Source organism: Phyllobates terribilis, unplaced genomic scaffold, assembly GCF_046119375.1.
Source record: "Phyllobates terribilis strain yellow unplaced genomic scaffold, ASM4611937v1 Scaffold_2__4_contigs__length_985480577, whole genome shotgun sequence".
Lineage (NCBI taxonomy): Eukaryota > Metazoa > Chordata > Amphibia > Anura > Dendrobatidae > Phyllobates > Phyllobates terribilis.
In genome coordinates this window covers 615,073,190-615,090,010 of record NW_027362762.1, presented here as the reverse complement: position 1 = coordinate 615,090,010, position 16,821 = coordinate 615,073,190, and the positions used below count along the sequence as shown (strand labels likewise).

Sequence of the window (16,821 nt, the reverse complement as noted above, 5' to 3'; positions counted from 1 at the left end):
TTGTAGGGATTCCTTCCCCACATCTATAGGTCTCCGTACAGACTAGCTTAGGACTTTAGCAGGTCTGATCGCAGGATCAGGTTCCCTGTTACATCGTAGGGATTAAGCTGAGTTCTATCGTAGGGACAGATCTCCTCTCTTTCCTTAGCTCTGGTAGCAGAACATAACAGTAAGTCCAGCCAGCAAATTCTCTAAGGAAAGATTTTTCTGTTCCATCATGGTGTCGGTTCAGGATTTGGTTCATCGCCTGCAGGGACTCTCTCTGGAGGTGGCCGAGCTCCGTCAGCACGTGAGTAACTGTCCTGGAGCACATTTCTTGGAGCCTAAGGTATGTTTGCCGGATTTATTTTTTGGTGAACACTGAGAATTTTTTTCATTTAAAAATGCTTGCTTATTGTATTTTCGTTTGAGACCTAAGTCCTCTGGGGATGAATCCCAGCGCGTAGGGTTCATAATGTCACTTTTGCGCAAAGAGCCTCAGGAGTGGGCCTTTTCTTTGCAACCTAGTGATACATGCTTCAGATCAGTGGATAGTTTTTTTCTGCTTTGGGACTATTATATGATGATCCTGACCGTGTCGCATCAGCTGAGACTGAGTTGAGACGTTTAAAACAAGGATCAGGTAATGTGGAAAAATATTGTACTCATTTCCGTCGTTGGTCTACTCAAACAGGGTGGAATGATTCTGCTCTGAAAAGTCTATTTCTTGCTGGGCTCAGTGAAAGGGTTAAAGACCTGCTAATTGCTTATCCTACACCTGAAGATTTGCAACAGGCTATGCAATTAGCTATACGGGTGGATAGGAGACTGCGTGCAAGGGTTAATGAGAGCAAATCCTCTGCTATGTCAGTTTCTGGTTATGAGAATGTGTGTACTAACAGTGGTGAACCGATGGAGATTGGATCGGTGGCACCTCGCTCTCAAGAAAAAGACCGTCGATTTTTTGAAGGCTTGTGTTTCTATTGCGGAAAATCTGGTCATTTGATTAAAGGCTGTGAGCTTCATATGAAGAAAGAAAAAAAAATGGTCAGTCATGCCCGTATTGCCTGTTTAAATTCCAAGGGTGTATTTTTAGCTGCTTCCACGATTGCTCAGGAAAAATTAATGGAATTTCGGGTGTTTGTCGATTGTGGGTCTACTCTGAATGTTATTGATGGGGGATTCGTGGAAAGACTCAATTTAAAACCTAAACCTTTATCATCCCCCATTGCTGTGGTTTCTGTGGATGGTTCCCCTTTGAAGAATATTACTCTCAAGGTCTGTGAATTTCCTCTCACTATTAATGGTGTTCACCATGAGAAATTGGATTTGGTAGTGTTGAATAACTTGCCTTCTCCAGTAATATTGGGATTGCCCTGGTTAAAATTTCACAATCCTGTACTGGATTGGTCTACCAGTGAAATTAAATCCTGGAGCCATAAATGTTATGACAAGTGTTGTAATGGGCGTATTGCAGCTTTGGATAGGGGAGAATTGCCTGTTCCTATTCAGGATTTTTGGAGAGTTTTTTCTGAGAAGGAATCGCAGGTTTTGCCTCCCCATAGAGACTATGATTGTTCTATTGAATTTGTCCCTGGAGTGACTCTTCCTAAAAGTCGTTTATTTAACCTTACTATTCCTGAGAGGAAGGCTTTGGAGGAATACATACAGACAAGTTTGGCCGCCGGTCACATTAGGCCCTCTAAGTCTCCTGTAGCGGTTGGATTTTTTTTTGTAAAAAAAAAAGGACGGCGGTTTACGTCCTTGTCTGGATTTTCGTGAGATTAACAAAATTACTGTACGCAATCCTTACCCACTGCCATTGATTCCTGATCTGTTTAACCAGTTAATGGGGGCCAAGTGGTTCTCTAAAATTGACCTTAAGGGGGCATACAATCTGTTGCGCATGAAGGAGGGTGACGAATGGAAGACTGCTTTTAACACTCCTGTGGGTCATTTTGAGAATCTGGTTATGCCTTTTGGTCTTACTAATGCTCCTGCATTTTTTCAGAATCTGATTAATGACATCCTTAGACCTTTGATCGGTAAAAATGTGGTTGTGTATTTGGATGACATTTTGATTTATTCGCCGGATCTGGAGTCTCATTGGCGGAGCGTGCGTGAGGTATTACAGTTATTAATGAACAATTCGCTTTTTGCTAAGCTGGAGAAATGTGAGTTCGCTATACAGAGAATTAGTGTTTTGGGCTACATTATCTCCAGCAAAGGTTTTGAGATGGATCCGGTTAAGGTTCAGGCTGTGCAGGAATGGCCTAGGCCTATTGGTTTGAAATCGATACAGAGGTTTTTGGGTTTCGCCAATTACTATAGAAAATTCATAAAAAAATTTTCTAGTATTGTCAAACCTCTGACTGATCTCACCAGGAAAGGTGCTGATGCGGTTCAGTGGTCTTCTGAGGCCATTGAAGCTTTTGTGTATCTCAAGGAGAGGTTCACCTCTGCTCCCATCCTTATGCAGCCTGATGTTACTAGGCCGTTTTTGGTTGAGGTTGATGCTTCCTCTGTGGGGGTTGGCGCAGTATTGTCTCAGGATAACGGGGATGGATTACATCACTGGCGCCACTTCTTGGAAGGTGCGGAATTTTCCGTTCAGGTTCTTACGGATCATAAAAATCTGATATATCTTGATGCTGCCAAGCGCCTGAATGCCCGTCAGGCTAGGTGGGCACTGTTTTTCTCGCGGTTTAATTTCTCCGTTACTTACATCCCTGGTACTAAGAATGTTAAGGCGGATGCCTTGTCTCGCAGTTTTTCTCCCATAGTCGGTGCTGAGAAAGAGGAGAACATTTTACAAGAAGGTGTTGTGATAGCTGCTTTGGACTCCGTTTTGGAAAATGAGATTCTTAAAGCACAGGAGAATGCCCCTTCTAACACTCCTCATGGGAGGTTGTTTGTGCCTGGGACCTTTAGGAGAGATTTGTTTGTTGAGTGTCACGAATCTCGGTTGGCAGGTCATCCCGGAATCTCTGAGACCAAGAGACTGGTGGGTCGCAGTTTTTGGTGGCCTGGATGGCAGAAGGAAGTCATTAAGTGGGTGCGTCAATGTACTATATGTGCTAGATCTAAGTCCTCACATACTCCTGCTACGGGGTTGCTTTGTCCTTTGGAGGTTCCCAGTGCTCCTTGGACACATTTGGCTATGGACTTTATAACTGACCTTCCCCCCTCTGAGGGTTTTACTGTCATCTGGGTGGTCGTGGACCGTTTTAGCAAGATGTGTCGCTTGGTTCCTTTCGTCAAACTGCCCTGCGCTAAAACTCTCGCTAAGGCCTTTGTCAAGGAAATTGTCAGACTTCATGGCGTTCCTACTGACATTGTTTCTGATAGGGGTCCTCAGTTCGTGGCTCGTTTTTGGCGTGCCTTTTGTGATAGGTTGGGAGTTCATTTGTCGTTCTCGTCCGGATATCATCCTGAATCTAATGGCCAGACAGAAAGGAAAAACCAGGATGTTGAGCAGTTCTTGCGTTGTTTTGTGGCAGACAATCAAGAGGGGTGGTCTGAGTTTCTGCCACTTGCTGAATTTGCTCTGAACAATCATACATCTTCTTCTGCTGGTTGTTCGCCTTTTTTTTGTTGTTCTGGGAGACATCCGTCGTTTGGGTCGTTCTCCAAGTTGGGATCTGCCGTGCCTGAGGAGGAGAATTTTTTCGGTGATTTGGAGAGAGTTTGGACGGATGTGCGTGGTAATCTTCAGGAGGCCAACAGAAAATCTAAAGACTACTTTGATAGGAAACGACAGGAGGTTTTGTTCGCTGTTGGTGACATGGTTTGGTTGTCCTCTAGGAATCTGCGGTTGAGGATTCCTTCAAAGAAATTGGGTCCCAAGTTTGTAGGGCCCTTTAAGGTGCTTCAGGTTGTCAACCAATCTGCTGTTAGGTTGGAGGTTCCTACCTCCTGGAGAATTAATCCGGTATTTCATGTCTCTCTGTTGAAAAAAGCTGTTGTATCGGATTGTGACGCCTCTGCCTCTGTTCCTCCGGTGGTGGAGGACGGGGAATATGAAATTTCTCGCATCCTTAACTCTAGACGGTATAGAGGTAGTTTGCAGTATCTTGTGGCCTGGAAAGGTTTCGGTCCCGAGGATAACTCTTGGGTGAGGTCGGATGATGTTTCCGCGTCCAGACTTATCAGAGCGTTTCACAGGAGATTTCCTGATAAGCCTGGTCCTAGGGGATCCGGAGGATCCTCTTAGAAGGGGGGGTACTGTTAGAACCTTGCTCTTAGGTTTTTTTTCCTTTGCTGGTCACATGACCTTGTTGGCCTATTTAATCCTGCTCCGCCCTTCTGGCTTTGCTGGACTTCATTGTATATCTACTTTCTAGCTAGCCTGTGCTCTGTGTCTTGCTCTGTTAGTTTGCTTGGTCTACTGACCTCTATGTTCTATATATTTTGTTTGTTCGTCTGTCTGCTACTATTTCTGTTAGGAGGTGTCCCATATTCCTCCCAGTCCTTAGTACTTGTAGGGATTCCTTCCCCACATCTATAGGTCTCCGTACAGACTAGCTTAGGACTTTAGCAGGTCTGATCGCAGGATCAGGTTCCCTGTTACATCGTAGGGGTTAAGCTGAGTTCTATCGTAGGGACAGATCTCTTCTCTTTCCTTAGCTCTGGTAGCAGAACATAACAGCTGGGGTTTCTCAGGTCCTTCTCTAACCTTTGGTTTAGCACCTCGGTTCTAGCAAGTAAGCACATGAGAAAAGTCTGCTCGACTTTTTAGTTACCTAGAATTGACAGCTACAGTTATTAGTCAATTTGTAGTTTACATGATTAATTTATATTATTGAACGACTATAGTCCTGTCGGTCAATTCAAATGGTTAATAAACCTGAATTTAATGTGAATGTACATGTGCGCAGAATTATCAGGCAACTTTTAGCGTTCAGAATTATTATACGACTAAGTTAAAAATGTAAGTTTTTCCATCTCAATTGTTTATTTTAATCTGTTAAAGCAGAACATTTTATTTTGTCCAAAGACGACATTGCCATACTGACCCAATCCCAAGGGCCGCAAAAAAATATAAAGGGGTACTAACTTGAATACATAACAAGAGCCACCATCAGTATATTAATAGATTACCAGAACTAAGTTTTGAATATTTGATTAGGATGTGGAGAGCTTCTGTTCTAAAAAAATCAGTGTGGACACACGCTTGCTTAAACTGAGTTTTTGTAGCAGAAACTCGCCAAATCCTCCTCATAATCTCAAATCTGTATGTTTTGAGGATTTTTAATATAGTCGTGAAGCACGGTATGGATTTCTACGTGTGTACAAGATTCAGTGCCAGAACCACCGTCAGTACATAAATTCAAAGTCAGAAATACCGTCAGACTGTGTATACAGCACCAAGCTTAGTCAAACGATCAATTGTAATGTCAGGTCAGCCCCATATACAATTGTATCACATGAACCTACAATTCCCAGTATATTCATAACAATGGTAAGGAGATGCTAAGAGTTGCTATCAGTCATCCTCAGACTGCGGACCATACAGGAACCACAGTACTGATAAGATGTAGTCAGTATCACAAATAACCACTTACATCCAGGTACCTTATAGATGGCATCTTCTCTGATTGGAATGGTTCCCATCTTTTTTGTCTTCATGTAGTACAGATTGCAAGATGATATTTCATGCCCACAGCTCATCTCTGCAGACTTCCTTCTTTTCCATCTTCAGCAGAACTTTCCAACATGGTGCCCTTAAAAATAAAAGTATCATTCTACTTCTCCAGAAATATTTCTCATGCTGTGCCCCTGAATAAATAATTACCCCTCAATGTACTTACTGTACAAAATATCCTCCCTCCACAGCCCCTCTTCATAATATTCTCCCCATACCGCCCCTCTTCATGATATTCCCTCACACTGCCCCTCTCTCCAGATCCTCTATGGAGCGCTTACTGTTGCCCGATGCATCCACTTCATCACGCCGGTCTTTGTTAAAGTAAGAATAATAACCAAACATCTCAGTGTACAAAAATACATTTGTGACATGTCAAAAAAAATCAGTGGCCAATATAGTTACTTTCCTTTCAGTAACAGAGATAAGCCTTCCTTCCATGGAGTCTGTTAGTTTCTTTATCAGATGACAATCACTTTACCTTTTTGAGCAGCACCAACCACAGCCCCCCAGACACTGTTCAGAAGAGGTGTTCGGCTTTCCTTCACCGTAAATCTCCCACTTAAGAAAGGCCCACCAGTTGTCAATAGGGCTTAGGTCAGGTGAGGAAGGGGGCCATGTCATTATTCTTTCAACTTTAAGGAATTTACTGGCTTGCCAAGAAGTGGAGTACTTGTATGAATGCAATGAAGCATTTTTCTGAATAATAAAATTTATGGTTTATGGAGACTCCACTGGGGACCAGCCTGTATGGCTTGGATCTCGACGGCTTTTAAAGTAAGTTTTTCTCTTAATCACTGCAGTGTTTCAGAGTCAAGCATATCGAGCTGAAATCAGGCAGCCAGTGTCTGACACATGCTGCCCGTGGATCGACTCTCAAGTTCCCTTTAAGATGCTTCATTGCTGTCAGACACTTATGTCTCTGTTTTATTTAAATTGCAAAAGGCTGAAAAATACAACACACTTCTGAAGCTATGGTGCATAAATATTGTAGATTAAATGTATTTGTTTTTTTCAGGTAGAGCCTTACCACATTGGACTGCTGACTAATTCACTCAACTTCAACCAAACATTTCTGAAGAAGTCCTTGCAAAATGCCCTGAGGAAAGTACAAGAAAGTTTCAAGTGAAGGTCTGATATCCACAAAACCTTGCTTCAATTTTCTAAGGCTGGAATCACACTAGCTGCTAGTGGGGCCCAAAAAAGTGATGAGGCGTATCTTTAAAAATGAATGGTTATTAAAGGGAATGTGTCAGCATGTTTTTGGTTTGCAATCTGTACAGCATGATGTAGGTGTTAAAGCGCACCTGTCAGCAGGATTGTGCTCCGTAAACTACACACAGTCAGGCTGGCAACATTACACTGATTAATATGATGATTATATGATACCTTGGTTGAAGAAATCCGTCCTGTGGTTCTTGTATAATCTTTACTTTCAGTTTGGAGATAATGATATGCTCGTGCTCCGGGGCGGCCTGTAGGGGGCGCTCTATCTGGTGCTCTGCTTATATATTCATCTGTATGCTCTTATGGCCGCTCACTGTGCCTTCACTGACCTGATTCTTATTTTACATAATGCATCTAGTAGTGCAGGGCTAGGTTGTTTACTTACACTGAATGTTTTATCACCTGGCAATTATCATTGCAGACTACAACAGCTATAGAAGCATGTGCATGCTAGTCCAACTGCTCCCACTCCTGTGATAAGCAGCTCACTATCAATTAAACTGAAACTAGCTTCTGCATATAAATTGAAAAGAAATGATGACTGGATGCAGCCTTGTCTGACGCCTCGCTCTACCTTTAACCATGCCGTGTCACCGTGTTCTGTACAGACTGTGGCTTCTTGGTCGATGTAAAGGTTCATAATGAGGCTGATCAGATGGTTCGATACACAGCCATATCCTTCATGGTATTCTTAAGTTTCTGGTGAGCAACACAGTCGAAGGTTTTGCTGTAGTCAATGAAGCAAAAATAGATCTCTTTCTTGTATTCTTTGGCCTTTTCCATTAACCATCTAATGTTATAATTTACATCTCTTATTCCCATGCCTTTTTGAATCCTGCTTGTTCCTCTGGCAGCTCTGTTTCAAAATAAGGCTGTAACCATCTTTGTAGTATCTTCAGTAGTATTTTGCTGGCATGAGGTATGAGCATAATAGTCAAGAGTTTCCATAGTGTGTGACATCTCCCTCCTTCTTCGGAATAGGAATAAACACTGATCTTGTCCAGTCCTTGTGCCATTTACCAGTTTTCCACATCTGTTGACACAGGCGTGTGATGACATCAACTGCTGCTTCAGAGGACACTATTAGGTCTAATTGAATATTGTCATATCCAGGTGCTTTGTTTTTTGACAGAAGCTTCATCATAGAAAGGACTTAGTCTGTCAAAATGTTTGGTTCACTATCATTTCCAGTCTCGGTTTCATCCTGTATCACTGAGTCATTCTTGTAGAGATGTTCCATGTGTTCTTTCCATCTTTCCTTGATCTGTTGTGGCTTAGTTAGTTTGTTCCCATTGGCGTGTTTCAACATCCACACTTTTTGAACATTCCCACTTTTTGTTTGAAACTTTTGTTTTATCTCTTTGATCTTTTAGTATGCCTTCCAGGTCTTGCCCTTCAGCTGTTCGCTTTCTATCTCTGTACATATCTTTTAGTAATAAAGTTCTTTATCTGCTCGAATGGCTCTCTTTAGTCTTTCACTGATGTCATCTGCGTCCTGCTTGTTACCTTTTGCTTTTGCCATTCGTCTGTCTTCGATGATCTTTTGGGTCACTTCTGTTAACCATGGCTCTTCTGCCTCTTGTTTATTGTCTTTCTGGCTTCTTCAGTAATAATAGTCTTTATTTGTGTCATAATTCCTCAGGCTTTATTTCATCCGTGTCCAGTGATATAAATTGATTGTGCAGGCCATTCCAAAAAACTTCAGGTATATTTCTCAAATCGAAGTTGAAAACGACCCGTTGTCTAGTCTGTTTGCACAGCTGGACTCTAATCTTTGCTGTCAAAAGTTCATGATCAATTCCACAGTCAGCTCCTGGCCTTGTTTTTGCAGTAATAATCGATGACCTCCTTCTTTGGCGAACACATATGTTGTCAATCTGATTCTTATTGTCCCCATTTGGTGATGTCCATGTGTATAGTCTCAGTTTGTGATTTTGGCAGAAGGTGTTCATGATGGACAGTTGATTTGTCGTACAAAAGTAAATGAATCTTCCTCCAGCCTCGTTTCATTCATTCAAAGTTTCCAACAACGACTCCATGTTTGCAGTGGCCCACTTTGGCACTCAAGTCTCCCATGATAATCAGTAAGTCTTGTTTTTGACGTCTTGTCAATTTCTTCTTGAACTAGGTTCCATGTCCTCCTCCTCGACATCTGTTGTTGATCAGTAGTCTTGTATAAATGTGACATGAATTGGCACTCCCTGTATTCATATCAAGATAACTCACTGACTGCATTGTACTTCAAGGGGTTGTCCAGCACTTTAGATTACTCCCCCAATGTATCCCCCCGGGGCCCCTAAGGATTTTTGTATTTAGCTTACGTTGGCCGCTCACAGGCATCACGTGACCCCCAGCTGCAGCCGTCTCTGACATCCACTGACGTCACAACAAGGGCTGGCAGCAGCCGGGGGTCTCTGTCTTCCTGGTTCCACGGTGGATGCCAGGTTGTGGTTGGCTTTACCCCCCGCATCACACCCGGCATCCACCGCGCGCTCTGCCTCTCCCCATTCATTGGGAAAGCACGCGGTGGATGCTGGGTGTGACGTGTGGGGGTAACCCCGCCCACAACCCAGCAGCCACCGCGAGGACCACAGCGCTGAGTCACGCCTCACTTGTCGTGACGTCAGCGCAGGGTCACGTGATGCCTGTGAGCGGCCAAGGATAGTGCCGCTCACAGGCAGTATCTGCAACGTAGGCTAATTACAAAAATCCTTAACGGCCCCGGGGGGATACATTGGGGGTTATCTAAAGTACTGGACAACTGCTTTCAAGATGTTGCTGGACAATCTTCAGTTGAGAATGAAAGCGATACCGTTCCTTCTTCAGTTATCATTGCCACAGTAGTAGACCCAATGTTCGTTTGACTGGAAATATCCGTATTGATTCCATCTAAGTTCGCTAATTCCAAGTAAATAGAGTCCTGTTATGTCCAGTTAGGCTTTGACAATGTCAAGTTTGCCTTGGTTCATGGTTTGTACATCTCAAGTTCCGAACTTTATATCTTTGCAGCGAGTTACCTGTTTGGAATCCCAGATACTGGATCTAATTGTTCAGCTAGCAACACTCAGGAGCATTGCAAACCTGGAGAGGAGTTTAGAGATCACTGAGCTTGTGCTGACTGGGGCCAGGGATATGGAGGAAGGTGGAGGTGGGAAAGATCAGGACTCAGAAGTAGGTAGATGGGTAACAATTAGAAGAAAGGGTAGGGGGAAAAGTGCTAGGGAGCCCAGTCCTGATCTGACAACCTAGACAATATGCCTGTTTGACTGACATTAGGAGTACGAGCCCAGGACTGGGATCACTGCAGAAGGACGTTGCTGTAAGAAGGAGGGAAATAGGAGTGCAGCAAAGGCCAGACAGATATTGGTGGTAGGGAACTCTATAATTAGGCGGACAGGCAGGGTCATCTGTCGCCGAGACCGTGAATGCCGAACAGTGTGTTGTCTGCCGGGTGCTCGGTTCGACATATTGTGGATCGGATAGCCAGATTGCTGGTTGGGGCTGGGGAAAACCCAGGCAACCAGAGCTTAGGGAGATTAATAAGTGGCTTAGAAATTAGTGCAGAAAGGAAGGGTTTGGGTTCATGGAGAACTGGACTTCGCTGTCAGGTACAGACTCTACGGTAGGGATGGGCTGCATCTCAATGGGGAGGGTACAGCTATGTTGGGGGGAAAAATGGTCAGATGGATGGAAGAGCTTTTAAACTAGGATCTGGGAAGAGGGAGGGTATTCGTGCTAATTAGGGAATATATAGAGTGGGCAGAGAGAGTAGGACAGCAGGGGTTATTGAGGATGTAGGGGGGGCTGGCTGAGTAGAAGTAACAAATGTGCTATTAGTATTAAATGTCTGCTGGCAAATGCAAGAAGTCTCACAAACAAAATGAATGAACTGGAGACTCTTATGTCGGTCACAGAATATGATGTAGGTGGTGGGCATTACAGAAACCTGGCTGGATGAAAGACATGACTGGGTGACAAACGTAGAGGGTTACACTACATTTAGAAAGGACAGGAAAGACAAAAAAGGTGGACGGGTGTGTATTTTCATGAGATCCAACTTTACATTGCTGCAGCTGCCCCCAATGTCGTCATTGAGCACAAGTTTAGAGTCAGTCTGGGTTAATATACATGGGGATGGCCATAATGGAAAGCTTTTAATTGGAGTTTGTTATAAGCCTCCTAATATACAGTTGTGCTCAAAAGTTTACATACCCCGGCCGAATTTTTCCTTTCTTAGCCTTGTTTCACAGAATATGAATGATAACAAAAAACTTTTTTCTCCACTCATGGTTATTGGTTGGGTGAAGCCATTTATTGTCAAATTACTGTTTTTTCTCTTTTGAAATCTTAATGACAACCAAAAACATCCAAATGACCCTTGTCAAAAGTTCATATACCCTGGTAATTTTGGTATGAAAACATGCATAGAATTTGACACAAATGGGTTTTGAATGGCTACTAAAAGTACCATCCTCACCTGTGACCTGTTTGCTTGTAATCAGTGTGTGTGCATAAAAGCTGAGTGAGTTTCTGGGATCCAGACAGACTCTTGCATCTTTAATCCAGCCACTTTCTGGATTGTGAGTCATGGGGAAAGCAAAAGAATTGTCAACGGATCTACGGCAAAAGGTAGTTGAACTGTATAACACAGGAAAGGGATACAAAAAAAATATCCAAGGAATTGATAATGCCAGTCAGCAGCGTTCAAACTGTGATTAACAAATGGAACTTTTGAGCACCACTGTAGCTGAAGAGGTAGAGGATGAAATGCTGGAACAAATTAAAAAAGGCATCAAATAGTAATAGGGTCCTTATTATGGGGGATTTTAACTATCCAAATATTCAATAGGACATAGAATCTTCCAGTTATGCTAAAAGCTGCAAGTTCTTATCCACAGTTCAGGACAGTTACCTTTCTCAGCTTTTAGATGATCCAACCAGCGGAGGTTATCTGCTGGATCTGGTGCTGTCAAATAGACCAGATACAATTTCAGATCTACAGGTTTGGGAGCATTTGGGAAACAGCGACCATAATATGGTAAGTTTCAATGTAATATTCAATAAAAATTTCAAAAAGGAAATGCAAAAACCTGGAACTTTCGGAAAGCTAATTTCAACAACTTAAGGAAAGAGCTTAATCATGTAGACTGGGACCATGTCATGGTAACTGGGGATACCGAAAGTAAATTTGGCATGTTTAAGGAAATACTACTAGAGTCCTTTAGAAAATTGATACCCTCTTGTAATAAAATGTCCAGGAATAAAAATGAACCATTATGGATAAATAAGATAGTACAAAGTTTAATAAGACAAAAACCAAGGGCGTTTAAAATCTTGAAGACTGAGAATACAGAAATAGCATTTCAGGAGTATAAAGACCTAAATAAGAAATGTAAAAAATAAATCAAGCTAGCAAAATTATCTGCAGAGTAACAAATCGCCAGCCACATTAAAATAAATCACAAAAAATGTTATACATACATCAATGCTAAAAAGAAAAAATCAGATGGTATCGGCCCCTTAAAAGACGATAATAACAAGATAATTATAGAGGACCAAGAAAAGGCTGAGATATTAAACAGGCACTTTTAATCCATGTTCACCAACAAACCTTCTGTTCCAGGGATCTTTCAACAGGACAAAATTCAAAGTTCACCACCTGATATAACTAGTTTAACACAAAAAGAAGTACGCTTGTGTCTGAGCAAATTAAACAGTGACAAATCCCCCGGCCCAGACGGTATTCATCCACGGATACTGAGGGAATTGAGCTCAGTAATTGACAAACCGCTGAATCTCATATTCTTAGACTCTCTTGTAACAGTGGTAGTGCCACAGGATTGGAGAATAGCCGATGTGGTACCGATATTTAAGAAAGGTAAAATGGTGGATCCAGGTAACTACTGTCTGGTAAGTCTGACATCAGTAGTATGCAAAGTTTTTGAGGGCATCATGAGAGATGACCTGCAGAGTTATATCGCAGAAAATAATAATAATACATTATAATCAGCACGAATTCATGAAAAATAGACCGTATCTAACCAACATGTTGGGGTTCTATGAGGAGTTAAGTGCAAATCTGGATGTTGGTAATGCGGCTGATGTGATTTATCTGGACTTTGCAAAGGCATTTGATACTGTGCCACATAACAGCCTGATACTGAAAGACTTACTTCAACTACAGTTGAAACCAGAAGTTTACATACACTATATAAAAAGACACATATGAATGTTTTTCTCAATATCTGACATTAAATCAGAATAAACCTTTCCCATTTTAGGTCAATTAGGATAATTTTTAATATTTGCCAAATGCCAGAATAATGAGAGGGAGAGAATGTTTTAAGGCATTTTTATTATTTGCTGCAAAGTCAAAAGTTTACATACACTTCATTAATACAATTTTCATAGTCATGAAAATACAGAAAAATCTTTAAATGAGAAGATGTGTCCAAACTTTTGGTCTGTACTGTATGTAAACTTCTGGTTTCAACTGTAATATGTAGATGGGTAAGGAATTGGCTAAATGATAGGAAACAAAGAGTTGTCATAAATGGTACATTCTCTAAATGGGATATAGTCAGGAGTGGGGTGCCGCAGGGATCTGTGCTGGGACCGATTCTTTTTAACCTCTTTATTAATGACCTTGGGGATGGGATTGAGAGTAACGTGTCAGTTTTTGCTGACGACCCCAAACTATGTTGGATATTAAAATCTGATCTTGACATTACGATATTGCAGAACGATCTGGATAAGATGTCTGAATGTGCAAACACTTGGCAGATGAGGTTTAATGTAGATAAGCGTAGAGTAATGCACCTAGGAGGAAGTAATCCTATTGCTGCATATACATTAAATGGGAGTATACTCGGGACTACAGAACAGGACAAGGACTTGGGTATTCTGGTTGCCAGTAAGCTGAGCAGCAGTACTCAATGTCAAGCAGCAGCCGCAAAAGCAAACAAGATTTTAGGATGTATAAAAAGAGAAATAAAATCCCGCAAACGCAAAGTATTGTTACCCCTTTATAAATCACTGGTGCGGTCACATCTGGAATATGGGATCCAGTTTTGGGCTCCTCATTTTAAAAGGATATTCAGAAGTTAGTCAGTTCAAAGGCGGGCAACTAGATTGATGATAAGATGAGAGGTTGAAAAAGTTGAGCTTGTTTAGCTTAGGAAAAATGACGCCTCAAAGGGGATCTAATTTACATGTAGAAATATATGTGTGTGGTCAGTACAAAGGACTAGCATATGACTTATTCCTTCCAAAGTCCATACTAAGGACCAGGGGGCACTCATTACTGGTGGAAGAAAGGCAATTCCGGCACCTAAACAGGAAAGGGTTCTTTACAGTCAGAGCAGTCAGGCTGTGGAATGTATTACCGCAAGAGGTAGTAATGGCCGACACTATAACAGCTTTCAAAAAAGGGCTGGATGATTTCCTCGATACACATAACATTGTGGGTTACTGTTAAATTAGACAAAATGTTACACCTATAGTAGTATATTTAGTACGGTAATAGTAATTACATAACTAGTATTATAATTAGGTTTGATCCAGGATTCTAGGACTGATCGCCTTTTCTCGGGGTCAAGAAGGAATTTTTCCCCGTGACACAAATTGGCTGAATGTGTTCTGGGTTTTTTGCCTTCTTCTGGATCAACATATTTAGGCATAGGAATTTTAGTAATACCTTTATTAGAATCACAAGAGTAATACAAAAGATAAAACTAATTAAAAAAATGATAAACGGGTTGTGAGGCAGTGACAGGAATCATAAGTGAGGGACGGTATGTTACTACTAGAATGTGCATAGAGGCATATTAAACCCGCTGGAGTGCATTGCAGTCACAGAGATAGCTGTGATTGCAGTGCAGAATAAAAGTAAGTTTGGACTCGGTAAAACTAGTTGTCCAAGGCAGATTTGGTAAAATGGCATGGCCTTTTATTCTTGGAGTGGACTACAGGAATAGCAGTGGGGCGGTCTACTCTCTACAGCCCAGGTCTTACAGGTGGCTCATGGCCACGGATTCCTGTTTAAAACCTGCAGCAAAGGTTTGGGTGTGTCAGTTTCTGGTTTGCAAGCAGCAGAGCAAGAGGCTCTGCTCTGTACGGGCTTGTGTGAGGCTGAACACAGGCCTGTGAAGGCTCCGCATCTGACTCCCCCTGAGTGATACGGCGCGGCCGTCTCCCACGGCCACAGGGTCTTACGAACAGTGTGGACATCCCGGCTGCGATCCGGTGGACAGCTATTGTTTTGAACTGTGAGTTTTGCTGAATAAAGCCGTTTAAGTTAGAAATTTCTTGGGTCACTGCTTCCTTTCTGCACAGTGTGAACACGGCACTACAGGGTACATTTTTAATTGTAATAGTGCAAAAATAATAAAAATGGTAACAATAATACATTTGTGAGGCCTAGTCCCAGCAAGTTAGTAAGTTAGTGTAGTCTTAGTGTAGGGAGTACAATTGGGGTAGTAAGGGTGAACTTAATGGACCAAGGTCTTTATTCAGCCTACTGTATATTACCATGTAATGCCACATACCATGGCCAAATAATATGCGTATTGTAGTGCCCAAATATTCCCAGCCAGATTTAAAACAAAAATCTGCATAAATTTGTCTACAATATCCTGCTTTTACTAATTTTAACACAAATATATACATACAGTACAGACCAAAAGTTTGGACACACCTTCTCATTTAAAGATTTTTCTGTATTTTCATGACTATGAAAATTGTACATTCACACTGAAGGCATCAAAACTATGAATTAACACATGTGGAATTATATACTTAACAAAAAAGTGTGAAACAACTGAAAATATGTCTTATATTCTAGGTTCTTCAAAGTAGCCACCTTTTGCTTTGATGACTGCTTTGTACACTCTTGGCATTCTCTTGATGAGCTTCAAGAGGTAGTCACTGGAAATGGTTTTCACTTCACAGGTGTGCCCTGTAAGGTTTAATAAGTGGGATTTCTTGCCTTATAAATGGGGTTGGGACCATCAGGTGTGTTGTGCAGAAGTCTGGTGGATACACAGCTGATAGTCCTACTGAATAGACTGTTAGCTGCTTTTTTCTTGCCATAATACAAATTCTAAGTAAAGAAAAACGAGTGGCCATCATTACTTTAAGAAATGAAGGTCAGTCAGTCCGAAAAAATTGGGCAAACTTTGAAAGTGTCCCCAAGTGCAGTTGCAAGAACCATCAAGCGCTGCAAAGAAACTGGCTCACATGAGGACCGCCCCAGGAAAGGAAGACCAAGAGTCACCTCTGTTTCTGAGGACAAGTTTATCCGAGTCACCAGCCTCAGAAATCTCAGGTTAACAGCAGCTCAGATTAGAGACCAGGTCAATGACACACAGAGTTCTAGCAGCAGACACATCTCTACAACAACTGCTAAGAGGAGACTTTGTGCAGCAAGCCTCTGTATTTTACTTAGAAAGACAGAGTAATTACACATGCAGCAATTTTTGTGAAAAAGTATAAATCCATTTATTTTACATATATGCTGACAAATAATTAAAAACAGTTATTTAGCAGACAGTGAGCCATAGTAAATAATGAACCGATCAATTGGGGTGGTTTGCAGGTTTACAAGTATATATCCTGAGTGGCATTAACATCAATCAAATCACATTGCAGTAAACAGTTTAACACCAGTCTTTTTAGTAATCAGAAGGGCTTTATCTTCCCCTCTCCAGGGGAGGTGGCAAACAGCAGGCAGAGAAAACACAAGTCACAGTTTAACAGCACGCCATTATATATATATATATATATACCTCAGTCTATGCCTCAAGTGCAATCATAAATGCAGGCTGCAGACTATCAGTGCTCATGTACCCAGTGCACAGTTACCCTGTGCTGAAATCTCAGACCCCAGTTAGTGTCACCTCACTGAATCAAGCAAGAATATCTCATTTTGTGGTGTTAGCAGTGTCAAATCATGTGTTACATGCTATTACCAG

At 41.8% G+C, this 16,821-nt stretch overlaps 1 protein-coding gene across 1 annotated transcript in view; it reads left to right on the top strand.

Annotated features, from left to right (window-relative positions):
- Nucleotides 1-16,821, top strand: part of FANCE (FA complementation group E) — a 226,620-nt gene that overhangs the window by 198,637 nt on the left and 11,162 nt on the right. Inside the window, exon 10 of the mRNA XM_073670648.1 lies at nt 6,642-6,754. Within this exon, the coding sequence (XP_073526749.1) occupies nt 6,642-6,752 (111 nt within the window). The 3' untranslated portion in view covers nt 6,753-6,754. The remainder of the gene's footprint in view (nt 1-6,641; nt 6,755-16,821) is intronic.